Source organism: Salvelinus namaycush, chromosome 5 (genome assembly GCF_016432855.1).
Source record: "Salvelinus namaycush isolate Seneca chromosome 5, SaNama_1.0, whole genome shotgun sequence".
NCBI lineage: Eukaryota > Metazoa > Chordata > Actinopteri > Salmoniformes > Salmonidae > Salvelinus > Salvelinus namaycush.
The window spans coordinates 38,651,025-38,678,944 of record NC_052311.1 but is presented as its reverse complement, the minus strand read 5'-3'; the positions used below and the strand labels follow the sequence as shown (position 1 = coordinate 38,678,944).

The window sequence follows — 27,920 nt, the reverse complement described above, 5'->3', positions numbered from 1 at the left end:
TGCGTAAGCAGAATGTAAGCAGAATCCATGTGATTGTGCAAAGCTGGATCAACACAGGCCTGGTCATTCTGGGTCTTGTGAAGGCCTTTGGACAAGAACATTGGTTAATCATTTATGGGCACCATAGGCTTGGACTTGTGAAGGCGTTTGGACAGGCACATTAGTTAATCAGTTATAGTCACCATTAGACATGCACTTACATTAGGAGTGTGCATGTCTGTTTATTTTTGTGTCATTGCTATCATACCACCAATATAACCTATACCCTAATGTCTGAGCCAATAAGAGAATGGAAACTAAGCAACTGTATAAAAGGAGAGTGCTGAGACTGGAAAGTTCAGTTGGTCCATGGGACGGCTCGGCTTTGTTACTTTGTAATAGTCTATTTGAATTCAAAAGTTCCGGTTTTGAGAAATATTATTGACTGAATATTTCCATGACAGGTTTCAGAGTCCGGCAATAAGAGCTACAACGCTAATGTTCTCTGGGTGTCACTGAGTAGACTGATACCCGATGTCATTGATCCACAATCCATAGGTAAGGCTGTACAGTGAAATAAGTATCCCCCCAATGCAATTCTAAAGTCTAATACATCCAGTGTGATTAACACATTTTTGTAAAATTAACAAATTATTGTATTTTGTTGAATTTACTTAAGAACATACCAAACTCATTTAGCATGATCTATTCCATTATGGCATGATTCCACTATTTGTATTCATTTGCCACACTTTCAATGACTTTTATTTTGAAGACAAACCGCACATTTCACTATTGTGGCTAATCCTTATTGTGGATAGCTTCACATAGGTTGGTCCGACCACCATTAATAAAATAAGAACTGTGTTATAAATTATGGGTATTTTAGATGATGACACCTAGCTACTGAAACAGATGTCGTTTTGCTATGTTTTTGGGGAAGAACATTGTTTGCATCCATCAGCTAGGTAGCTTTTTAAAATAATAACCAGCACTGTCCAGAGCTTGGGGAAGTATGTCTGCGCTCGTGCGGCAGCAGCAGGTGCGCGAGACAACTTTACCAGCATCATAGTATACGTATCGGTGAATCGTTGTGACATAGGAAATACGAGTGATAGTTTAATCAATGTGTAATAACTACGTACAAATTCATGAACGTGTTAAATTTTTACTTGATGTGCAGTCATATTCAGGTCCTGCTTGGTCAACAAGCTTATTTGACGCATCAAATAGTGTTATTTGACATGTATCCTTTTTGACATGCAAAGACCCAAACAGCGTTCCAGAACAATTTGACATGCTCCTATGAACTTTACATGTTGGTGCTCATGGGTACTTTTACATGGAAATGACACAGAATAAAGTAAATGGTTAGTTAAGTTATTGTCATCATGTTCTTTTTGTTACCTAGCTCCCTAGCACAACGCCACCCCGGGGACGTCTGTACTCTGTCGGGACCAGAGACCAAGGCTATGGAGACCTACATTGGGGACTCCCTAGCTGCAGAATTTATCCGTCCCTCTTCCTCTCCGCTGGCGCCAGGTTCTTCTTCATGGAGAAAAAGGACAAGACCCTGCGCCCGTGCATTGACTACCGGGGACTCAATGACATTACTGTGAAGAACAGTTATCCGCTACCACTCATTTCCTTCGAGCCGCTCCAGGGGGCCACTGTTTCTCCAAGCTGGATCTACGAAACACCTACAACCTGGTGCGGATATGAGAGGGAGACGAGTGGAAGACCACCTTCAACACGGCCAGCGGCCACTACGAATATCTGGTCATGCCCTTTGGCCTCACCAACGCCCCTGCCGTGTTCCAGGCTCTGGTGAATGATGTTCTCTGTGACATGTTGAACCGGTTCGTCTTCATCTACATTGATGACATCCTCATCTTCTCCCACTCCCCCAATAACACGTGCTCCATGTCCGACAGGTTCTCCGGCACCTTCTGGAGAACCAGTTGTTTGTTAAGGTGGAAAAGTGTGATTTCCATTGCTCCACCATTCCTTTTCTGGGCTACATCCTCTCTGCTGGGAGTGTCCAGATGGAGCCTGAGAAGGTGAGAGCGGTGGTGGATTGGCCTCAGCCTACGTCCAGGGTGCAGCTGCAACGCTTCCTGGGGTTCGGCAACTTTTATCGCCTCTTTATCTGGGGTTTTAGCACCCTGGCCTCCCCCGTCTGCACTCACCTCTACCAAGGTTCCGTTCATGCGGTCCTCTGCCGCTGAACGGGTGTTCCGGGACCTTAAACACCGCTTCACCACTGCTCCTATCCTGGTTCATGCTGACCCTTCCTGTCACTTCGTGGTGGAGGCTGATGCTTCGGATGTCGGCGTGGGGGCTGGACCATAAGCTGCATTCCTGCGCTGCCTTCTCCCACCGCCTCAACACCACAGAGAGGATCTACGATGTGGGGGAATCGGGAGCTTCTCGCGGTGAAGATGGCGTTGCAGGAATGGAGGCACTGGCTGGAAGGGGCGGAACATCAATTCATTGTGTGGACCGACCACAAAAACCTGGAGAACCTCCGCACCGCCAAGTGCCTCAACTCCAGGCAAGCAAGATGGCCCTGCTGTTTATCCGGTTCAACTTTTCCCTCTCCCACCGGCCAGGGTCCAAGAACGTCAAGCCAGATGCCCTTTCTCGCCGCTATAACCGGAAACAGGTCCGGGAGGCACAGTGGTCCCAGCCGAACCCTGATAACCGGATGTTTGTGCCTGACGCTCTCCGTTCCGCGGTCCTGGAGTAGGCCCATTCCACCAGGCTTGCCTGTCACCCGGGTTCTCGTCAGACCCTGGCCTTCGTGCCCCAACGCTTTTGGTGGCCTACTATGGTTCTGGATGTTGCCGCATTTGTCGCCGTCTGCACGGTCTGCGCACAGAACAAGACTCCTCGGCAAGCTCCGGAGGATTTTCTCCAACCACTGCCTGTCCCTCACCGTCCCTGGATCCCTGGATTTCATCACGGGTCTCCCCCCATCTGAGGACAACTCTGCCATTCTGACTGTCGTTGATCGGTTTTCCAAAGCCGCTCACTTCATTCCTCTCCCCAAACTACCCTCGGTCAAGGAGACGGTCCAGCTTATGGTGCAGCACGTCTTCCGGATCCACGGACTCCCGGTGGACATGGTCTCCGACCGGGGTCGGCAGTTCTCATCCTGGTTCCGGAAGGCGTTCTGCACGCTCATTGGGTCGTCGGCCAGCCTGTCCTCCGGATTCCACCCCCAGTCCAACATCCAGTCAGAGCGAGCCAACCAGGACTCTTTGGTGCCTAATCTCCGCCAACCCTACCATCTGGAGTCAGCAACTGGTATGGGTTGTGTACACCCGCAACACCCTTCCTTGCTCTGCCACGGGTCTCTCGCCCTTCGAGTGTTCCTTGGGATATCAGCCTCCGCTCTTCCCGAGCAAGAGGAGGAAGTCAGCAATCCCTCTGCCCAGATGTTCATCCGCCGCTGTCACAGTACCTGGAAGAGAGCCTGGGCCGCTCTGTTGAAGACCACTTCCAGGTATAGGCGACAAGGGTTTCTAGGATAATGGTGTTGATGTGAGCGATTACCAGCCTTTCAAAGCATTTCATGACTACAGACATGAGTGCTACGGGTCGGGAGTCATTTAGGCAGGTTACCTTACTGTTCTTGGGAACAGGGAATATGGTGCTCTGCTTGAAACATGCTGGTATTACAGACTCAGACAGGAAGAGGTTGAAAATGTCAGTGAAAACACTTGCCAGTTGGTCAGCGCATGCTCAGAGTACACGTCCTGGTAATCCATCTGGCCCTGCAGCCTTGTGAATGTTGACCTGTTTAAATGTCTTACTCACATCGCCCGCGGAGAGCGTGATCACACAGTCACTCAGAACAGCTGATGCTGTCATGCATGTTTCAGTGTTATTTGCCTCGAAGCAAGCATAGAAGTTATTTAGCTCATCTGGTAGGCTTGTGTCACTCGGCAGCTCTCGGCTGTGCTTCCCTTTGTAGTCTGTAATAGTTTGCTAGCCCTGCCAAATCCGACAAGCGTCGGAGCCGGTGTAGCACGATTCGATCTTAGTCCTGTATTGACGCTTTGCCTGTTTGATGGTTAGTCGGAGGGCCCCCCCTTGAAATTGGCAGCTCTACCCTTTAGCTCATTGCGAATGTTGCCTGTAATCCATGGCTTCTGGTTGAGGTATGTACGTACAGACACTATGGGGACGATGTCCTCGATGCACTTATTGATAAAGCCAGTGACTGATGTGGTGTACTCCTCAATGCCATCGGAAGAATCCCAGAACATATTCCAGTCTGTGCTAGCAAAACAGTCCTGTAGTTTAGCATCTGCTTAATCTGACCAGTTCTTTTATAGTCCGAGTCACTGGAGCTTCCTGCTTTAATTTTTGCTTGTAAGCAGGAATCAGGAGGATAGAATTATGGTCAGATTTGCCAAATGGAGGGCGAGGGAGAGCTTTGTACGCATCTCTGTGTGTGGAGTAAAGGTGGTCTAGAATTCTTTCCCCTCTGGCTGCACATTTAACATGCTGATAGAAATTTGCGAAAACTGATTTAAGTTTCCCAGCATTAAAGTCCCCGGCCACTATGAGCGCCGCCTCTGGATGAGCATTTTCCTGTTCGCTTATGGCGGTATACAGCTCATTGAGTGTGGTTTTAGTGCCAGCAATCGGTCTGTGGTGGTATGTAGACAGCTACGAAAAATACAGAGATAAAACTCTCGGTGGATAGTATGGACTATAGCTTGTCATGAGATACTCTACCTCAGGTGAGCAAAACCTTGAGACTTCCTTAGATATCATGCACCAGCTGTTGTTTACATAAATGCATAGGCCCCTGCCCTGTGTCTTACCAGATGATTCTGTTCTGTCCCACCGATAGTGTATAACCCGCCAGCTGTATGTTCTTAATGTCGTACGAACAACTTGACAAAACAAACAAAATAGCATAGTTGGTTAAGAGCCAATAGGACGGCAGCCTTCCCCTCCGGCACCATCAAACAGTGGAAATTCTTAAGAGGATAGAAATAAAATATGGTTCCATTTGGGTGGCTGTCGAATTGCCCCTACACTGACTATCAGTCCTACTCATTTAAGTCATTTAGCAGACGCTCTTATCCAGAGCGACTTACAAATTGGAAAGTTCATACATATTCATCCATATTCATCCTGGTCCCCCCGTGGGGAATGAACCCACAACCCTGGCGTTGCAAGCGCCATGCTCTACCAACTGAGCCACACGGGACCACTACTCATCCTATCTCCAACCACCATCTCTGTCCAATCCCCTTCTCACAGATACAGTCCTTTATTCAACCACAACTCTAACCAGTTTTACAGTCTGGTTAAAAATACAGTATGTGTCAATGCTTCTACAATTAGGTGAGCAGAAAGCTGCAGCAGGAAAGGATCAAGCAAATAAGCCCCAGTGGATTTTGTTTCATCCATTTTAAGCAGGGCATGTAGCACATCACATGTAGAGAGTCGTTGAAATGAAAACAAAGATTCACTAGTAGTTGACTCATCTTCCATCATGCTAACTAGAGGCTGGGAGAGGGAAGAACAGCTGATTGACTGACCAGGGTCGATTAAACCACAATTTACTTAAAATAAAAGGTCCTGCAGAGAGAGAATGTTGATTAAAAGCATCACTTATCTCATTTCTCAGTAAAGATGCTAGACCTTGACATAACTTGCTTAGGCAGGGAGGGAGATTAATTTCTGTGCGTTTTCAGTGCATAAACTGTTTTCCAAAGTTTAGACAGATCACCAGCAGAGTCTGAGACAGAACTTAGAAAGTAGCATGATTTAGCTTTCTTAATTGAGGAAGTACATCTATTTCTCAATTGCCTGAAAAGTTGCCAATCAGCTACAGCATCCGTTTTTCTAGCCTTGGATGAGGCCTGATTTCTTGTTATAACAAGATCTGAAAGTTCTATAGAGAACCAAGGATTTGTTATTTTTTACTCTAAGGCTTGTTTGTCTGCCAGAGCAATACAAATGGATGAGAATAATTATATAGATAATTCAGGGTCAGGCACACAGTTAGCAATTATCAAATCGGGAGGCTGGTGTCTATGGGATCAATATCATGCCAAATGTATTGTGAACACAGCACGCATTTCCACAAACAAACACCTTTTGTATTTGTAAATTTAGGCATAGTTTGTACAGATCGTAAATTAAAGATAAAATGTTTTGCTCAGAGTATTATTAATCAATTGACTATGCCTTTTCATATCACCCAGCAGTGATATTTACAGAGTTAGCTCCAGGTAAATGTTGCAATTCTTCAGCCATTCCTGAACTTGCGACCAAAAACAAGCTACATATGGGCAGTACCAAAACAAGTGATCTAATGATTCTGTCTCTTCTCTGCCGAAGTGGGATGGTTGTATCTCCCAAATATATAACATATTATTGGTTGCAAGAATTTTGTGTAATAATTTAAATTAAAAAATTGTTTTGAATTCGGCGTCAATATGTATATTAGTTCATAAACCATGTGCAATGGAATCGGTACATTGAAAATCTCTTCCCAACTATTTTGCAACCTGTATGGCACAGCTGCCAATTTTTTGGTCGTTAAATGAAACTGGTATACTTTTTTATTCATCACCATTTTCTTGAACCAGCTTTGGTCTTTAATTCAGGGCGGACAGACATGTTCCTTACCTTCTCCACTTGCAACAGACTTTGCATTCCAATCTAGTGCATGAACAGATGAGTAAACTAAAAACAAGAAACATATTCAAATGTATTGGGAAAAAAAAAAATTCTAAAAAGAACGAGGTCCATCTCCGACAAGTTTTTACATCGACAACATGATTCAAAATTCAGTCCAGCGAATTGGTACTCCATGTATCTTTAGATTACAAGTGTGCCGCTAGTGTATATTCAGTATTTCAAAATGTTCGGTGGTGGAAAATACAAACAATTTAACTGTTCTTTAGTTCCAAAAGCCTACCAATGCCATTTTTTCTATAGCTACTACAGTGTTTGAGGGAGGATGGTTACTAACTTCCTGTTGATGACATTGGGCTTTCAGGCTTCTTCTGTGAGGGTTTAAGAGGTGCCGGCACCTCCTGTAAGCAGTGTGCATCTCTCTTTTGGAAAAGTTGTAGGAGAGTATAAATCATAGGCTGCTACAGTCTATGTACAGTTGAAGTCGGAAGTTTACATACACTTAGGTTGGAGTCATTAAAACTCGCTTTTTAACCACTCCACAAATTTCGTGTTAGCAAACTATACTTTTGGCAAGTCGGTTAGAACATCTACTTTGTGCATGACACAAGTCATTTTCAAACAATTGCTAACAGACAGATTATTTCACTGTATCAGAATTCCAGCAGGTCAGAAATTTACATACACTAAGTTGACTGTGCCTTTAAACAGCTTGGAAAATTCCAGAAAATTGTCATGGCATTAGAAGCTTCTGATAGGCTAATTGACATAATTTGAGTCAATTGGAGGTGTACCTGTGGATGTATTTCAAGGCCTACCTTAAAACTCAGTGCCTCTTTGCTTGACATCATGGGAAAATCAAAATCAGCCAAGACCTCAGGAAAAAAAGTTGTAGACCTCCACAAGTCTGGTTTATCCTTGGGAGCAATTTCCAAACACCTGAAGGTACCACGTTCATCTGTACAAACAATAGTATGCAAGTATAAACACCATTGGACCACGCAGCCGTCATACCGCTGAGGAAGGAGACGTATTCTGTCTCCTAGAGATGAACGTACTTTGGTGCGAAAAGTGCAAATCAATCCCAGAACAACAGCAAAGGACCATGTGAAGATGCTGGAAGAAACAGGTACAAAAGTATCTATATCCACAGTAAAAAGAGTCCTACGTCGACATAACCTGAAAGGCCGCTCAGCAAGAAGCCACTGCTCCAAAACCGCCATAAAAAAGCCAGACTACGGTTTGCAACTGCACATGGGGACAAAGATCGTACTTTTTGGAGAAATGTCCTCTGGTCTGATGAAACAAAGATAGAACTGTTTGGCCATAATGACCATCATTATGTTTGGAGGAAAAAGGGGGAGGCTTGCTAGCCGAAGAACACCATCCCAACCGTGAAGCACGGGGGTGGCAGCATCATGTTGTGGGGGTGCTTTGCTGCAGGAGGGACTGGTGCACTTCACAAAATAGAAGGCATTATGAGGGAGGTAAATTATGTGGATATATTGAACCAACATCTCAAGACATCAGTCAGGAAGTTAAAGTTTGGTCGCAAATGGGTCTTCCAAATGGATAATGATCCCGAGCATACTTCCAAAGTTGTGGAAAAATGGCTTAAGGACAACAAAGTCAAGGTATTGGAGTGGCCATCACAAAGCCCTGACCTCAATCCCATAGAAAATTTGTGGGCAGAACTGAAAAAGCGTGTGCGAGCAAGGGGCCTACAAACCTGACTCAGTTACACCAGCTCTGTCAGGAGGAATGGGCCAAAATGGAAGGCTACCCGAAACGTTTGACCCAAGTTAAACAATTTAAAGGCAATGCTACCAAATACTAATTGAGTGTATGTAAACTTCTGACCTGCTGGGAATGTGATGAAAGAAATAAAAGCTGAAATAAATAATTCCCTCTAATATTATTCTGACATTTCACATTCTTAAAATAAAGTGGTGATCCTAACTGACCTAAGACACAGAATTTTACTAGGATTAAATGTCAGGAATTGTGAAAAACTGAGTTGAAATGTATTTGGCTAAGGTGTATGTAAACTTCCGACTTCAACTGTATATCTAATGCAAATAACTTTACTTAGCAAAGGAGGGTAAAAGGGGGGTAGTTCGAGTTTACCCTCTACTATGTGTGTTCACAGTTCAAAAGGCTGATATCCCCCCAATTAAATGGCTATGGATCCTAAAGTTTAGCAGTGCAGGCTATTCATTGAAATTTATATTGCAAGTTGCAACATTGTCTGTGGCTTCGATTTGAACATAGTTAAATTAAATTTACATTGGGATGTATGCTATGTATTAATTCCCTCAATACAATAGACTGGAATTGGCTTGACCACAGACAATTTCTCCCTTAATGACAGTGATCAACACTTTGTGTGAAGCGGTTTAGAGAGAGGCATCTCTTTAACAAAGCAACTGGAGTCAGGTTAAAGCGAAGACAAATATTCTAAAAATGGTCTGAGGCCGGGGTAAGCCAATCTAAGGTAAAATCCTCTAAAACTACTAATTTGGATGACAGAAAAGGTTTGTAAAGAACACTAAAGATACAACCCCATCTCACACAACTTTGTCAAAATAGTCCTCATGATAAGAAACCCAACACCAGAGCAACATCTTCTGCACAATAAAGGGACTCCAACATTCCTGCGCAATAAAGTGACTCCAACTTTCCCCCATAGTAAATTCATGAGAACACTAGAAAAAGCTCCAACTTGTGTGTACACTTGTGTACTACCTACTAGGTTTTTTTTTTCAGCTGTCAGAGCTGTGTAGATTGTTAAAGTGGAGGTGTATCACCACATGAATAGCACCCTATGCCATATTCGATGATGTATATAAACACTGGATTGCTATTGGCTACAGTATTTCAATTAAATGTAAGGACAAAATTACATGTATTTAAGTATTTTTCTTGTTGTAGTGGGGACAGTAACAGTCAAACACTTTCTATCTAAAAATGATACTTTAAGGAAACTGTTTTATTATATATATTTTGTATTTGTATGTTTAGCTCACATAATATAATTTATAATAATGCATTAAGGTGTCTAATAGAATAAACATGGCAAAACAAAATGTAGACATTAATAAATGCATTTCTAAAGCTTCCAAAATATGTTTTACAACGTGCTAGGCCTATTTTAGCCACCTAAAATATTAATTAGCCCGCCCTAAATAAATCAATATATTTTCTGATTTATTTCCCCCCCCGTCAACCGTTCCATCGCATCTTAAAGAGCAGGCACTAGGACCTGGGGGAGGCTGCTGCTGCAGAGGCTGCTGCACGCGCTAGTGAATGTTATTCTTTCTTCAGCAAAGATGGCTGACAAAAATACTAGGATGGAAGCACATGTAATTATAACGTCATAACGAATCATGCAAAAATAAATGTATTTAACAGGAATATGTTAATGTAGAGACAAACGATTATGCATACGTTTTTTATTAAAAAAGTTCATTTACGAAAATCGCGATTTAGCAAGCTAACATTAGCCAGCTAGCTGACTAGATGTATGGGTGTTGTGACAAGAGTATGAAATTGTAATTCTGGTTGTTTAATGTTTTAGGGACTCCTGAAACAACCAGCAAACCAGGCTGTCGTCTTGTGAAACAGTGGATGTATAGAATCTAGCTAGCTTAAGTATTTACTGCAAATTGAATGTACAATTTTGTAAGCTTGCCTTGCTGATATGCCATGCAGATATATTAAAAAACGTAGCTAGCTATGTTCTTGCTTATTGTGCAGTGGAGGATACAAATACCTGTATGCCTATGGATGTGTAGCTAGCTATCTAGCTGATCTGTGTATTGACCCAAACGTTTAGTATACATATTAGTTCAGAACCTAGCTATGAACCTCAGCTATCATAGCCAGTTGTATCAACTTCATAACAGTCTGAATGACATCAATGAAGCCTATGGATTGAGTAGAATATAACTTTGTGCCAAGGATGCAAGTCGTATATACATGTAGTTATTACCATACATGAGATCCCCACATTGTAGCCCGTACATTTTAATATATTCACTGATCATGTACTCTACCTTGGCAAATAAATGTGCAGTTCAGATATGAATGTCTTTGAGATTATTTTTCAGTCATATCCAATACCAGGAGTATCAACTACCAGTCTTTGAATGACTGTGTCTGCATGTATGTATTACAATTATACACTTCAACAGGGTTTACCAATCTTGGTCCTGGGACATCAATGGTTACACATTGAAACTAATAGACTAGAAACAGGATTTAAATAGTTAAAAGCTGATTTGTAATTCATATATACAGAAAAACAGTACACTACACTTCCTATGCATCATGTAAATAGTCTAAAACCGGTTCATCTCAATATCTAATGCCCTTCATCTGCATTGATCTGATAAACACAGAATAGGTGTAGTATTTCATCAAATGAGACTTAATTTCAACCAGTAGAGAATGTAAAATGCTTTATTGAAAAGCTCATTATCCAAGTGTTATAAATACATGCATTATAAATATTATAATTGTAATATTATAAATACAAGTTCAATCTGTACTTCAATGCACATCTGCACATCTCAATGCACAAACAGAGGAAGAAAGAGGTGGCGGGAGAGGTGTAAAAGACAAAGGGAAAGAGGTAAAACATAGGAGCAGGGAAGGCAGCATATGATTAATGAATCACAATGCTACCTAAATATTCTCAGTTCATCACAATTACATAACCTTTGGGCTGCCGAGAGATACTCATCTTAAAAGCGGGTGAGATGGCAATGATAGTACTGGGGGTTGGCAACATCTCTCACATCAAAACATATCTGCAGACGAGAGACAGATGGAGAGAGAGCATGTTTAAGCCTTGTTTTTAATCTAATGTTGTTAGTCATCAATCAGGAGGTGAAATGCAAAACTGACCTTGGATCATTAACTCTGGGACTACTTTATCTATATTTCAATGTAAAGCATCTCTTTTACAACACTTCCTGTTGACCTGACCAAGTGACCGCTCACCTCTGATCATGCTGTGCCCTCTTATGTAGCCAGTTCAGATGCAGGAGGGGTTCACCGACACAGCTGATATAACCTAGAGGATTTAGCGAGAAGAGGAGAAAGGGATGAAGTGAAGGAGAGTGACTTATTGAGAAAATAAGGTATTTAAAGCGACAGTTTTCAACAGGAATCCTGGTGTGGCCTCACCTGGTGTCCACACCACACTAAGTGGCTGCAGAGTACTTTATGCTGAAAAACATGAACGGACACACGAGGACAAACAATATAGCGTAGTTATAGAAATAATGAAGTGTCTTACTATTCTCTATGGTTGGCCCTCTTGCCTATTCTTTGAAGGTGTTAGAAGCTACAGTTATACACCCGAGTCTGTTTACTGCACAACACCATCCATCAATCAGATTGATACATGAGTGTGTGGGTTATAGGGTGTCTAATTGTTTAAAAAAAAAAAATCAATATGGGTGATTTAAAATAGCCTGTTTTGTTTTTGTACAGACATCACACCCTTAGCTAAACAGCACCCTCACCTAAGTACAAATCAATGGGAGAGAAACTGTGAATTCAATAACAGCAGTTGACATAGCTAAGTAAACGGAAGAATACTCTTATTGAAATGTGAATGGCTCTTAAGAGCCTTTGGTTGTGCATCGTGTAGTCTATGGTGTTGCCAGGGAACAGCACCCTCTTCGAAGAAGTAGGAGGTGAAGATCTCCCGCACATGGATTGCCTCTCTTGCTGCGTTGTTGGACCCAATCCTTAACATCCCGCAGAGCAGCAGACTTCTACTCTGGCACACGGCGGCAAGCTGCAGATCCCCTCCTGGTCCTCGTGTCCATCCTCATTGAGTTATGCAGGACACAGGTAGCCTTCACACACCTGAATTCCCCCAGGAGGCAGTCCCAGATGCCCCTGGTCACCCAACCTTGCGCTGCCCTATATGTTAACTGTAGGCAATCGTTTTGAAGGAATCTCCAGTTACAAGGTATCTGTAGTAATATGGAAGACAATGTAAATATTAGACTTTTACATCACCGGGTCATTGTGGATTACTAAAGTATAATATACCTTATAACAACTCATGAAAACAATGGATATCAAGATGCATGGGCACACACATGTGCATGTATAGCATGTGACAATAACAGGATCATATCAAAGAATTAATAAATTAATACATAAATACCACTCGAAGCTTGATGAGTTGATCAACTGAATCAGCTGTGCAGTGCTAAGGCAAAAACAAAAATGTACACCCCTTTTGAGACCCCAGGACTGAGAACCACTGTTCTTCATATGTAGACAGGCTTTCATAGCTCTCTTTATCTGAGGACAAGAAACAGACTTCATTATAGTCAAATTATACCGTACTGAATATTATGTTACTATTATCTCTGTCCTCACTTCTAGGGACAGGAACTACACAAAAGTACCTGCCCTATCCAGAATAGCCTACCCTCTCACTTTGACAGTTGGGGCTGCTATCCCTTCACCCTCCATGGCTGTTAGCTAGTTACCTACAAATGCATTTTGAGTTCGTTTTTTACAGTGATAAATACATCAAGATACTGAGCTAATATGAGGTTAGGTAGCTGTTGATATTTAATTCACTTGGCCAGCTATCTATACAGTATGTGACGTTGGCTAGATAACTAGCTGTTCATTTAGCAGCTCATTTGAGTTAGCCTGCACTGTAGCTAGTTTGCTAATAATACGTCGTTTAATTTTTAAAAAATGTATTTACTTACATTAGGTTATCCCAGCCATGTAGATAATTGGAAACAGGGCAGCAAAGTTTGTTTGTCACCAGAGCGTTTTAGAGGATATTACTATTGAGCTATGTACCCATTTAATAACCAGACCTTCATACATACTTGCTATGCTGAATTCTTGACGCACAATCGAAAAGCTGCTATATGCTGCCAGCACGCCCACAACCGAGTCACAATGGCAAGCGGCACGCGTCAATTTACCACTATCTAGTGTACATGCATCGTTAGGCCTACGTGTAGCTAACATTTCAGTTAATGTTAGCTACTTCTGTGGCTTGAGACTGCTAGCTAACAATAAACGGACAGGGAGTATGCCAGACACCCCTAAAAGAGGTTTAGCCCCATCCATGAATCTCAAGTGACGTCCCTGGTTGGGGGGATTGCCAAGATGGAGGCGCGGTGGCTTCAAAACAGCGCCCCCTGTCAGTCATCTAAAACATATATAAATGATTGCCATATTTCACTGTATTAATCAAACATTAGGCTACATGGTTTACTTCTAAAGTATATCATATAACAATTATTTATTATATCTTCAAACTAAAGTGTAGACACACAGAGTGGGATATTTTATTGTGAGGTTGGATACGCAACTGTAGAGAGCAATAGTAATGGGAAAGTTGATGTTTTTTGGGGGATAAAAGACAAAGAAATTGTCTGTGGTTAACACAGACTTAAGAGATCATATACGTTTTGTTCTGTGAGATAATGTCATCAGCTAACGTCACTTCTTGTGAATTTTGAAGCATGTATGTAATCAAAACAAGCACATAATATCATGACATTTATGAATTATGAAGGCTTTATATACTTTATCTCATAGAACAACACATATAAGATGTGTTAACCTTAGACCTTATTTTCGACGTTTATCCCAAAACCCCAATTAATTCCCCTATAAGAATTGCTGAACGAACCAGAGTAACTCATTTCAGGTGTTTGGGACTACAGACTGGTGAGCTCTATTGCGCAAGGCCCATTGTCATTGGGGTTCACTCCAAAGTCCTCTGAAACAGTTTGCATAGCCCACTGTATTAAAGTACGTTTTGAAGTTATTCAATATTTTTCATATAAAGACGATATTAGTGTCAGACCCATAGCAACGTCTATATTTAGCTGTTGCCATGTGTCTCATGAGCATTTTGACCTGATGGTCAGACGACCCGACAACTGTCCTTCTGCCTGTAACTTGAGGACACGCCCCTTCGCTGAATGGCATGGATCGCGCCATAACGTAAAGTTCTATCTACGTAGGATGAACGTTTACATTTCGTATTTTTTATTATATAGCATTTTACATAATATATATTATTGTACGTTTAATGCATGCATAAACTATGACGCGAGAAGAGGAGTTAATTCGGATTGCAAAAAAGCTGGACAAGATGGTGTCTAGAAATAACACGGTGAGAATGTATTTTGACACCTTTCTTTATGTCGCATGTTTTTCTGTCACCTCGTGCAGTCAAATCTATGAAATCATGTGTAGATACATGCTTTATTTTGAATTTGCAATGACGTATTCCATTTTATAGTTATCTACATTAATACAAAGTTTTACATTTCGAGGTTGTGCTTTAAAAAGTTGTGCACTGTCCCGAGAGGAACAGTTGTTCAAGTAGCAAATGCTGAACAGGTGTTTGGCACAGAATTGTCCAGATTTAGCCTATTAAGCAAGACCGTGCGATATACACACACACTGAATAAAACTACTAATGCAAAAGTGTGAGACTTAAAGCATACTGGTATTCGACAACTTCCATGCATGGAACCGAACGTAAACAACGCAAGGTCGTGACAGTGGCGTACTATGGGCCTGTTTGTTGTTAGTATGGGCCAATTGTGCAGTGCTGTTTTTGCGGATTGTAGAATGCAAGTCGTTCACTGATACATTTGAATGAATTTCCTCATTAACAGCGCCTGCTGTAGACTACATAAACACAACTATTTTGACAATTAGGCTACATTACTATTACAATATTTTTTAGTAGTTATTATAATATCACAGTTTGTTATTGGTTGTAATTATGATTAATACAATTGATTACATTGATTACACGTCAATTGTAATTTTAAGTGTGATCACTTAAAAACAGACTGTAGAAACATGTGCAGCAACTACAATAGGCCTACTAATTACAGTACAAATTCTGCCTGCAGCATGAATTCAATAATACCATGCTCCTTAAAAACAGACTGTAGAAACATGTGCAGCAGCTACAGTAGACCTACTAACTACAGTACAAACCCTGCTTGCAGCATGAATGAAAGAATACTATGGTCCCACCATCACACTGCTCTTCCAAGTCAACACAGGGGTGCAACTTTGGTTTTAGAAGTAGGGGGACATAACCTGGTGGGGGGTCTGGAGGTCCTCCCTCAGAATTTTTAGGCATCTAGAGCTCATTTCCTGCATTTTTACACAATCTAATATGACCCTTTTGCGGTCACTTTCATTGTAAGAATATAATATATTTTTAAACACTTCTACATGAACGTGGATGCTACCATGAATGGATAATCCTAATTGAATAGTGAATAATGATGAGTGAGAAAGTTCTAGATGCACAAATATCATACCCCCCCAAAAATAGTGAGAGGTTAGCATGTCTTGGGGGTATGATATTTGTGCATCTAACTTTCTCATGTATCATTATTCAAAATTCATTCAGGATTATCCATAATCATGGCAGCATTCACGTAGAAGTGTTTAGAAACATATTCTTATTTAAATAAAAGTGACTCAAATGACACAATACATTATTTAACATTAATTTCTATTGGGCACAAAATAATCTGAAACACAACCAAAACAAACCTCAAATGCATCCAACAAATGTGTGGAGTCACAAGCTTGATGTAGTCATTGCATGCTATGAATGTGGGACCAAACTTTTTACTACTTTAATACACATATAAGGGGATTTGTCCCAAATACTTTTGCTCCCCCAAAATTGGGGGGATATGTACAAAAAGTGCTGTAATTTATAAGCGGTTCCCCCATGTGGATGAAAATACCCTAAAATGGAAGCTGTCAGTCTGCACTTTAACTTCGTAGTCATTGTTTGATTTTAAATCCAAGCTTTTGGAGTATAGAGCCAAAATAATAAAAAATTGTTCACTCTCCCAATAATTACAGAGGGCACTATAATTCATATCATGGCCTAATAGTACTGTAGAGCTCTTTTTACTTGCACACAATATAGCTGGATCGCCCCCTCCTGCCCCTAGGGGTCCACGGCCCTGCAGAGCCCCAACCCAACACACCCCACTCAGCTTTAGATCTTAGTGAAAAATTCATTATTGGTTTCAGGTGTGTTAGGCCAAGGCCATTGTTACAACCAACAGTACGGCAGACCCCAGGACTGAGCAGCCCAGTAGCTAGGGATTGCCTAAATAGGTATCTCCCCTGATGTGGGCATGTTTTCAATACAGACTCCTTTTGTCATACAGTATTCCATATAAGGCATTCAGACCTTTTGAAAGTTGCACAGTATAGCCTTAATCTTGTAAAAAATAAAATCTAGTAATACATAACTTAATGGCAATGCATTTCTTAGCCACTATAAATGCTAGGTTACACAATTTCTTCTGATAAGGCTCAATTATCAACATTTCCAAGCCAACAAAAACAGGGAGAAGAGAGAATCTGTAGACATAAAAGAACATACTCTATGCCAGAACTCAGCCAGCCTTCACAAGAGCATAACATATTGAAATATGTTTCCTGTTGTGTTTTACAACTTGAAGCTTCTGGCTTGTCAAGTGTTTGCTGCACATAGATAATATGTTTATGTTTTAGTTTAGTTTATTTGCACCAAAGAAAACAAGTGATTGACAACATTACAGCTGCCCACTGAAGAAAAAGCTTCAAACTGTAACCAGTGCCTGCAACCTGGTTCCGGTTCAGTCAACCTACAACAGCACAGGAATGAAATCATCAACATGTATTGATCACATTTTTACTAATGCTGCAGAAATTTGCTTTAAAGCAGTATCCAAATCCAGTGGATGTGGTGATCACAATATAGAAGCCATATCTAGAAAAACCAAAGTTCCAAAGGATGGGCATAATATAGTGTATGAGGTCATACAATACGTTCTGTAGTGATTCTTAGGTTGATGATGTAATGAATATTTGCTGGTCTGTGGTGCGTAATGAGGAGTAACCACTCATTTAACCCTTTCACACGTACCATCACACGGGTGTGATCATTCTACAGTGGTCCCTGTAGCGGACGATCACACCGGTGTGATTAGAACACTTATTTAGAAAGTTTATTTTGAAAGGCCAGTTTCCAATGACGCAACAATCAGCGTTTGAGCTGGCCACACAGTTTTTTCAGAAACATTTTGCACAAACAAAGTCCTTACAAAGTTATGTCCAGAATGTGAACAGTTTATTTTTGGATGCAATGTTAAGACATTCACAGAAGTAGCTACAGCAAACACAATCATCCAAACCGGAAAAATGTAAGCTACATTTGTCGTAGCACTAACTGAGGAAAGATTGACATAACACAAGCGGTGATATTTTTATATCTCTCGGCTGACAGAAACTACAATATGAATTAGCTAATATAAATTACTATTTATAATTAATCACATCACGGGTTACCACAACATTGATTGAAAATAATTGAGTAAAACACTTTCTCGAAATCAAAAGTAATCCAACGATGGGTAGTATGTGCGCGCCGCCATGCTTGTTTTTTTACGCATCAACCAAAGATGATAAGAGGAGACAAGATGAGTTTTCGTCTGTTTATAGTATGCATGTTGAAGGGGATGTGTCGTTTACGATCCTCCACTTCCCTTCATTCACTTCTGGAAGTTTACCTGAAAGATGAGTGAACTATTCCTTCACCTCATTATAACATCTTTGGTCTGGCAGATTACTTGACACCCAGAATGCATTGTATAATATCAACAAACATGGCGCCACACATAGCTGGCAAATAGCTTAGCTCATTATAATCAGTACAACCTTCAAAAAAGTATTTTATACAGATCATAGGTGTCCATTACAATATATGCAATAATCGGAATGCATTATTTGTCACCAGTAATTGAAAACATGTGAATAAAACTGTAAATACATTATGCTCCATACATACATACTGATCTGTGGTGTGTAATGAGGATATACATACTGTATGCACCTACAGTCGAAACGACAACACGATGTACAGAAAATAAGGAACTTACTTTTGATAGGAACGCACACATGTCCAAAGTTATTATGTGAAAGGAAAACAACAAGGAAGGCAAAGCGAGCGCCAGCAAGAAAATGTTCAAACATAAGTGAAGTGCGGTGGGTTCTCCTGGAAGAGAGAATTTTATCCGGCTCAGTAAAGCCTCAAACATAAATTGTCCGCAACGCTGAAATGTACTACTTCTATGTGAATCAAAGAGGAGGCGGAACACACCTCACTACAAACTGTTGTTAGTAGGTACAACTTGTTAAAGAATCATTTGAAATTGACAAGTTGAAACACAGCCTATAGATAATTAGCAGGCAGCGCGTGTTAACTGTCCTGTTGCGTAATAATCACATGTTGGAACAGTGAGTGCATTCTGACATCACGTGCATAAAACAACTCGCGCTGGGGTGACCGTTAGAAATATTTGGAACTCATGTGTGAGAAGGTTAATTACAAAACCCACTGATATTGCGAAATAGAATAATGATTTTTTTCATTGGCAAGATTAGCAAACTTGGGCATGACATGCCAGCAACAAATGCTGACACTACACTTCCAAGCATATCTGACCAAATTATGAAAGACAAGGATTGTAATTTTGAATTCCGTAAAGTGAGTGTGGATGAGGTAGAACAATTATTGTTGTCTATCAACAATGATAAGCCACCGGGGTCTGACAACTTGGATGGAAATTTACTGAGGATAATAGGGGACGATATTGCCACTCCTATTTGCCCGATCTTCAATCTGAGCCTACTAGAAAGTGTGTACCCACAGGCCTGCAGGGAAGCAAAAGTCATTATGCTACCCAAGAATAGTAAAGCCACCTTTTATTGTCTAAAATATCCAACCAATCAGCCTTTTACCAACCCTTAGTAAACCTTTGAAAAAAATTGTGTTAGACTACCAGAGGTCCGGACAACAGGCCCTCCGATTTGACACACTGAACTCTGTCTGATAACTAGTCATCAAGGCTGCTGAGTCTGCCGATAAGAATGTGGTAATTGACAGAGTCGAAAGCCTTGGCCAGGTCGATGAATACAGCTGCACAGTATTGTCTCTTATCGATGGCGGTTATGATATAGTTTAGGACCTTGAGCGTGGCAGAGGTGCGCCCATGACCAGCTCGGAAACCAGATTGCATAGCGGAGAAGGTACGGTGGGATTCGAAATGGTCGGTGATCTGTTTGTTAACTTGGCTTTCGAAGACCTTAGAAAGGCAGGGTAGGATAGATATAGATCTGTAGCAGTTTGGGTCTAGAGTGTCTCCTCCTTTGAAGAGGGGGATGACCGCGGCAGCTTTCCAATCTTTGGGGATCTCAGACGATACGAAAGAGAGGTTGAACAGGCTAGTAATAGGGTTTGCAACAATTTCGGCGACTAATTTTAGAAAGAGAGGGTCTAGATTGTCTAGCCCGGCTGATTTGTAGGGGTCCAGATTTTGCAGCTCTTTCAGAACATCAGCTATCTGGATTTAGGTGAAAGAGAAATGGGGGAGGCTTGGGCAAGTTGCTTTGGGGGGTGTAGGGCTGTTGACTGGGGTAGGGGTAGCCAGGTGGAAAGCAAGGCCAGCCATGCAAAAATGCTTCTTGAAATTCTCAATTATTATGGATTTATCGGTGGTGACAGTGTTTCCTAGCCTCAGTGCAGTGGGCAGCTGGGAGGAGGTGCTCTTATTCTCCATGGACTTTACAGTGTCCCAGAACTTTTGGGAGTTTGTGCTACAGGATGCAAATTTCTGTTTGAAAAAGCTAGCCTTTGCTTTCCTAACTGCCTGTGTATATTGGTTTCGAACTTCCCTGAATAGTTGCATATCGCGGGGGCTATTCGATGCTAATGCAGTACGCCACAGGATGTTTTTGTGCTGGTCAAGGGCAGTCAGGTCTGGAGTGAACCAAGGGCTATATCTGTTCCTGGTTCTACATTTTATGAATGGGGCATGCTTATGTAAGGTCGTGAGGAAAGCACTTTTAAAGAATAACCAGGCATCCTCTACTGTCGGAATGAGGTCAATATCCTTCCAAGTCGATTAGAAAGGCCTGCTCGCTGAAGTGTTTTAGGGAGCGTTTGACAGTGATGAGGGGTGGTGGTTTGACCGCAGACCCATTACGGACACAGGCAATGAGGCAGTGATCGCTGAGATCCTGGTTGAAGACAGCAGAGGTGTATTTGGAGGGCAGGTTGGTTAGGATGATATCTATGAGGGTGCCCGTGTTTACGGATTTGGGGTTGTACCTGGTAGGTTCATTGATTCATTTGTGTGAGATTGAGGGCATCAAGCTTAGATTGTAGGATGGCCAGGGTGTTAAACAGCACGAGCTCTGAAGATAGATGGGGGGCAATCAATTCACATATGGTGTCCAGGGCACAGCTGGGGGAAGAAGGTGGTCTATAGTAAGCCTGCAACGGTGAGAGACTTGTTTCTGGAAAGGTGGATTTTTAAAAGTAGAAGCTAAAATTGTTTGGGCTCAGACCTGGACAGTAAGACAGGCGGGCTATCTCTGCAGTAGATTGCAACTCCACCCCCTTTGGCAGTTCTATCTTGTCAGAAAATGTTATAGTTAGAGATGGACATTTCAGGGTTTTTGGTGGTCTTCCTAAGCCAGAATTCAGACACGTCTAGTACATCCGGGTTGTCAGAGTGTGCTAAAGAAGTGAATAAAACAAACATAGGGAGGAGGCTTCTAATGTTAACATGCATGAAACCAAGGCTTTTACGGTTACAGTAGTCAACAAATGAGAGCGCCTGGGGAATGGGAGTGGAGCTAGGCACTGCAGGGCCTGGGTTAACCTCTACATCACCAGAGGAACAGAGGAGGAGTAGGATAAGGTTACGGCTAAAGGCTATAAGAACTGGTCATTTAGTACGTTCGGAACAGAGAGTAAAAGGAGCAGGTTTCTGGGCACGGTAGAACAGATTCAATGCATAATGTACAGACAAGGGTATGGTAGGATGTGAATACAGTGGAGGTAAACCTATGCATTGAGTGACGATGAGAGAGATATTGTCTCTAGAAACATCCTTTAAACCAGGTGAGGTCACCGCATGTGTGGGAGGTGGAACTAAAGGGTTTACTAAGGTGTATTGAGCAGGGCTAGAGGCTCTACAATGAAATAACGCAATAATTACTAACCAAAACAGCAATGGACAAGGCATATTGACATTAGGGAGAGACATGCGTAGCCGAGTGATCATTGGATCCAGTGAGTAGCTGGGCGAGCTGGAGACACGGCGATTCAGACAGCTAATCCAGAGTATGGTACCTCTGTATCTGATAGAGAATTGACTATGTGAGGTGCGGCAGTGGGAAGGGTCAAGGTTCTCACCATACACCATTATATAGATGGATTTCAGAATTAACCTGGAAGAATATGATGAGTAATTTGTGTGAATGGCCTATGTACTGGCCCAGACAATATTACAGTAAACGAGATATGGGTAAATTAAGCTATAGTATAGAGTTAGGAAGCAAGCCTGATGAACCAAACCACTAATCTTTCTGAAGATACCAACAGATTTTTTCACTTTGCTGCTGAAAAGTTGAATATGATCTTTCCATTCAACTTTTCATTAATTAGAACTCTAAGGAATCTAGTGGATGTGACTTTTTTCATTTCATTCCCACCAATTGAGATTCTGGCTCTTTTTCTTTACAATATTTCTTATTCTTGCTAGTGAATACAATGAAGTTAGATTTTTTTTTTTACATTTTGAAGATTGAATTGTTTATCTGTACCATTCAGAAAATTGGGCCATGCCTGAGTTGGCTTCATTAATTAGTTCATAAAAATGGCTGTGTGATGATAAAATCAAATTGGTATCATCAGCAAAGAGAATGGGAAGTACAGTAGAAGACACAGTAGGAAGGTCTTTGGATAACAAAGTTGATGAGCTTAGGATTTCTTTCCAGAGAGACATCAGGGCCTGTAACATACTTTGTTTCACGGAAACATGGCTCTTTCAGGATACTCTGTCAGTCTGTAAAGACAGCAGGATTCTCAGTACATTGCGCAGACAGGAATAAATATCTCTCCGGGAAGTAGAAGGGCGGAGGGGTGTGTTTCATGATTAACGACTTATGGTGTAATTCTAGGAACATACAGGAACTCAAGTCCTTTTGTTCACCTGATCTAGAATTCCTCTCAATCAAATGCCGACCGTATTATCTCCCAAGAGAATTCTCCTCTGTCATTGCCACGGCCGTTTACATCCCCCCTCAAGCCGATACCACGACGTCCCTCAAAGAACTTCATTGGACTTTATGCAAACTGGAAACCACATATCCTGAGGCTGCATTTATTGTAGCTGGGGATTTTAATAAAGCAAATCTGAGGACTAGGCTGCCAAAGTTCTATCAACATATTGACTGTACTACTCGCGCTGCTAAGACTCTCGACCATTGCTATTCAAACTTCTGGAATGCTTACAAGGCCCTCCCCCACCCTCCTTTCGGCAAATCTGACCACAACTCCATCTGGCTCCTTCTTCCTATAGGCAGAAACTCAAACAGGAAGTACCCGTGCTTTGAACTATTCAATGCTGGTCTGACCAAGCAGAATCCACGCTTCAGGATTGTTTTGATCACATGGACTGGGATATGTTTCAGGTAGCTTGCGGAAATAATATAGACGCATACACGCATACGGTGACTGAGTATATAAGGAAGTGTATAGGACATGTAGTACCCACTGTGACTATTAAAACCTACCCTAACCAGAAACCGTGGATAGATGGTAGCATTTGCGCGAAACTGAAAGCGCAAACCACCTCATTTAACCATGGCAAGGTGACTGGGAATATGGCAGAATATACAAGCTAAATGTCAGTATAGAGAAAGTGGAGTCGCAATTCAACGGCTCAGACACGAGTCGTATATGGCAGGGACTACAGGCAATTAGGGACTACAAAAGGAAAACCAGCCACGTCGCAGAGACCGACGTCTTGCTTCCGGACAGTCTAACCACATTCTTCACATTCTTTGAGGATAACAAAGTGCCACCAATGCGGCCCTCTACCAAGGACTGTGGGCTCTCCTTCTTGGTGGCCGACGTGAGTAAAACATTTAAACGTGTTAACCCTCGCAAGGCTGCCGGCCCAGACGGCATCCCTAGCTGCATCCTCAGAGCATGCACAGACCAGCTGGCTGGTGTGTTTACGGGCATATTAAATCTCTCCCTATCCCAGTCTGCTGTCCCCACATGCTTCAAGATGGCCACCATTGTTCCTGTACCCAAGGCAAAGGTAACTGAACTTAATGGTTTATCACCCCGTAGCACTCACCTCTGTCATCATGAAGTGCTTCGAGAGACTAGTCAAGGATCATATCACCTCTACCTTACCTGCCACCCTAGACCCACTTCAATTTGCTTACCGCCCCAATAGATCCACAGGCGACGCAATCGCCATCACTATGCACACTGCCCTATCCCATCTGGACAAGAGGAATACCTATGTAAGAATGCTGTTTATTGACTATTGCTCAGTATTCAACACCATAGTACCCTCCAAGCTCATCATTAAGCTTGAGGCCCTGGGTCTGAACCCCGCCCTGTGCAACTGGGTCCTGGACTTGCTGACGGGCCGCCCCCAGATGGTGAATGTAGGAAACATCACCTCCACTCTGCTGATCCTCAACACTGGGGCCCCACAAGGGTGCGTGCTCAGCCCACTCCTGTACTCCCTGTTCACCCATGACTGCGTGGCCAAGCACGCCTCCAACTCAATTATCAAGTTTGCAGACGACACAACAGTAGTAGGCTTGATTACCAATGATGACAAGACAGCCTACAGGGAGGAGGTAAGGACTCTGGGAGTGTGGTGCCTGGAAAACAACCTCTCACTCAACGTCAACAAAACAAAGGAGATGATCGTAGACTTCAGGAAACAGCAGAGGGTGCACACCCCCCTATCTACATCGACGGGACCGCAGTGGAGAAGGTGGAAAGCTTTAAGTTCCTTGGCGTATACATCACTGATAAACTGAAATGGACTACCCACACAGACAGTGTGGTGAAAAAGGCACAGCAGAGCCTCTTCAACCTCAGGAGGCTAAAGAAATTTGGCTTGTCACCTAAAACCCTCACAAACCTTTACAGATGCACAATTGAAAGCATCCTGTCGGGCTGTATCACCGCCTGGTACGGCAACTGCACCGCCCGCAATCGCAAGGCTCTCCACAGGGTGGTGCGGTCTGCCCAACGAATTACTGGGGGAAAATCACCCGCCCTCCAGGACATCTACAACACCCGATGTAACAGGAAGGCCAAAAAGATCATCAAGGACATCAACCACCCGAGCCATTGCCTGTTCACCCCGCTATCATCCAGAAGGCGACGTCAGTACAGGTGCATCAAAGCTGAGACCGAGAGACTGAAAAACAGCATCTATGTCAAGGCCATCAGACTGTTAAACAGCCATCACTAGCACAGAGGCTGCTGCCTATAGGCATAGACTAGAAATCACTGGCCACTGTAAGGAATGGAACACTGGTCACTTTAATGTTTACATATCTGGCTTTACTCATCTCGTATGTATATACAGTGTTCTATACTATTCTACTGTGTCTTAGTCCGTTCCGCTCTGACATCGCTCGTCCTTATGTATATAGTCTTAATTCATTCCTACTTAGATTTGTGTGTATTGGGTATATGTTGTGTAATTTAATAACATCTGCTAATCCCGTGTATGTGACCAATAAAATTTGATTTGATATAGATTAGGAATAACAAAGATCCAATTATCGAACCCTGTGGCATGTGGCAGGATGTCTTAACCCTGGTTGATGCACAGCAGTTAGCATAAACAATTTGTTTTCTATCATAAACATAACTAAGTAACCAATTATATGCATAATCATGATCAAACCATAATCATGATCAAACCATAATATTGCAATTTAGAAAGTAATATTTCATGATCAAACGTTTTGGATAAATTGAAAAAGATGCCAAGAGTGTATTCATTATTGTTCTGGGCTGTAAAGATTTTATCCACAAGTTGCAAAAGAGCCATATCTGTGGAGTAGTTTTTTATGAAAACCATATTGGTGCTCATATAGAATACAGTGTTGATTTTAAACATTCTCTTATACACCAATTTTGTAGGATTTTTGAAAAACCTGGTAGTACAGATAATGGGAGATCATTTGTAAAATATCTTCGATCCCCAGATTTATAGAGGGGATAACTTTAGTAACAATACCAGTTTGCATAGATTTGGTGAAGATGTACGTTAGAGGCTCAATAATCGAAGAAGACACTGATTTCACCAGAGGCACCAATCTCATCATGACCTGCTGCTGATATCTTTAAGTTACCAATTACCTCCATTATATCAGTAGGATCAAACTGAAACGGAGAAGGGAAATGTCCCTTAACAAGGGATTTACATCAGTTTTCTCTATTTTCTTTGAGCGAGAGGAACCCACATTCACAAAAAAAGTTATTAAAACCATATTAACTCAGAATCACTATATGTCTTATTTCCAACAATAAATTGAGATGGGATAGTTGTAGATTACTTTTTCTTATTCAACAATTGATTGATGATTTTCCAAGTTGACTTTATATTATTTAAGGATTCTTGGAATTTGTTAGTAAAATATATTTTGGGGGATGTCCTAAGTAGGTAAATTTGATCTTGTACCTTTTTGTATTTTTTTTTTGCATCTGCAAAAGTTCACTTCAGTGCCGTCTAGAAGTCGACCGATTTATGATTTTTCAACGCCGATACCGATTATTGGAGGACCAAAAAAGCCGATATATGTTGTGTAATTTGTTAGATATCACAGCACTGTCAGAGCTAAAATCGGCCGAATTTATTTATTTGTTATAATGACAATTACAACAATACTGAACAATACTGAATGAACACTTATTGTAACTTAATATAATACATCAATAAAATGAATTTAGCCTCAAATAAATAATGAAACATGTTCAATTTGGTTTAAATAATGCAAAAACAAAGTGTTGGAGAAGAAAGTAAAAGTGCAATATGTGCCATGTAAAAAAGCTAACGTTTAAGTTCCTTGCTCAGAACATGAGAACATATGAAAGCTGGTGGTTCCTTTTAACATGAGTGTTCAATATTCCCAGGTAAGAAGTTTTAGATTGTAGTTATTATAGGAATTATAGGACTATTTCTCTCTCTACCATTTGTATTTCATATACCTTTGACGATTGGATGTTCTTATAGGCACTTTAGTATTGCCAGTGTAACAGTATAGCTTCCGTCCCTCTCCTCGCCCCTACCTGGGCTCGAACCAGGAACACATCGACAACAGCCACCCTCGAAGCATTGTTACCCATCCATCGGTCCACAAAAGCCGTGGCCCTTGCAGGGCAAGGGGAACAACTACTCCAAGTCCCAGAGCGAGTGACGTCAACGATTGAAACGCTATTAGCGTGCACCCCGCTAACTAGCTAGCCATTTCACATCGGTTACACCAGCCTAATCAAGGGAGTTGATAGACTTGAAGTCATAAACAGCTCAATGCTTGAAGCATTGCGAAGAGCTGCTGGCAAAACACACGAAAGTGCTGTTTGAATGAATGCGTACGAGCCTGCTGCTGCCTACCATCGCTCAGTCAGACTGCTCTATCAAATATCAAATCATAGACTTAATTATAACATAATAACACACAGAAATACGAGCCTTTGGTCATTAATATGGTAGAATCCGGAAACTATCATTTCGAAAACAAAACGTTTATTCTTTCAGTGAAATACGGAACCGTTCCGTATTTTATCTAACGGGTGGCATCCATAAGTCGAAATATTCCTGTTACATTGCACAACCTTCAATGTTATGTCATAATTACGTAAAATTCTGGCAAATTAGTTCGCAACGAGCCAGGCGGCCCAAACTGTTGCATATACCCTGACTCTGCGTGCAATGAACGCAAGAGAAGTGACACAATTTCACCTGGTTAATATTGCTTGCTAACCTGGATTTCTTTTAGCTAAATATGCAGGTTTAAAAATATATACTTCTGTGTATTGATTTTAAGAAAGGCATTGATGTTTATGGTTAGATACACGTTGGAGCAACGACCGTCCTTTTTCGCGAATGCGCACTGCATCGATTATATGCAACGCAGGACACGCTAGATCAACTAGTAATATCATCAACCATGTGTAGTCAACTAGTGATTATGATTGATTGATTGATTTTTATAAGATAAGTTTAATGCTAGCTAGCAACTTACCTTGGCTTCTTACTGCATTCGTGTAACAGGCAGGTTCCTCGTGGAGTACAATGTAAGGCAGGTGGTTAGAGCGTTGGACTAGTTAA

The 27,920-nt window shown here is 41.7% G+C and overlaps 2 protein-coding genes and 1 long non-coding RNA gene across 21 annotated transcripts in view; 2 read left to right on the top strand and 1 right to left on the bottom strand.

Annotated features, from left to right (window-relative positions):
• Positions 1–326: 326 nt before the first annotated feature.
• Positions 327–10,585, top strand: LOC120048251. Of its 2 annotated transcripts, XM_038994087.1 has the most exons (3): positions 327–537; positions 1,391–3,487; positions 10,226–10,585. In XM_038994087.1, exons 2-3 carry the CDS (start codon positions 2,388–2,390, stop codon positions 10,233–10,235), a joined length of 1,110 nt encoding a protein of 369 aa, XP_038850015.1. In that variant the 5' UTR covers positions 327–537; positions 1,391–2,387; the 3' UTR covers positions 10,236–10,585. The 2 variants fall into 2 exon arrangements, with proteins under 2 accessions (XP_038850015.1, XP_038850014.1); XM_038994086.1 differs by lacking the exon at positions 10,226–10,585 and having other exon boundaries at positions 1,391–3,606.
• A 2,006-nt stretch (positions 10,586–12,591) lies between these two features.
• LOC120047524 lies at positions 12,592–13,740 on the bottom strand. The gene is made up of 3 exons (XR_005476899.1): positions 13,398–13,740; positions 12,836–12,975; positions 12,592–12,638 (listed from the first exon to the last, which is right to left on the bottom strand). It is a non-coding gene; the product is annotated as an uncharacterized LOC120047524 (long non-coding RNA).
• An 834-nt stretch (positions 13,741–14,574) lies between these two features.
• The window catches only part of LOC120048250 (transcription elongation factor A protein 3-like), a 31,673-nt gene continuing 18,327 nt past the window's right edge, over positions 14,575–27,920 (top strand). For 3 of the 18 annotated variants that reach the window (XM_038994077.1, XM_038994072.1, XM_038994071.1), the window contains exon 1: positions 14,592–14,827. In XM_038994077.1, the coding sequence (XP_038850005.1) occupies positions 14,759–14,827 (69 nt within the window). In that variant the 5' untranslated portion in view covers positions 14,592–14,758. Of the gene's footprint in view, positions 14,828–27,920 lie in introns of all 18 variants that reach the window. The other 15 variants (XM_038994082.1, XM_038994083.1, XM_038994081.1 and 12 more) reach the window with 10 other exon arrangements.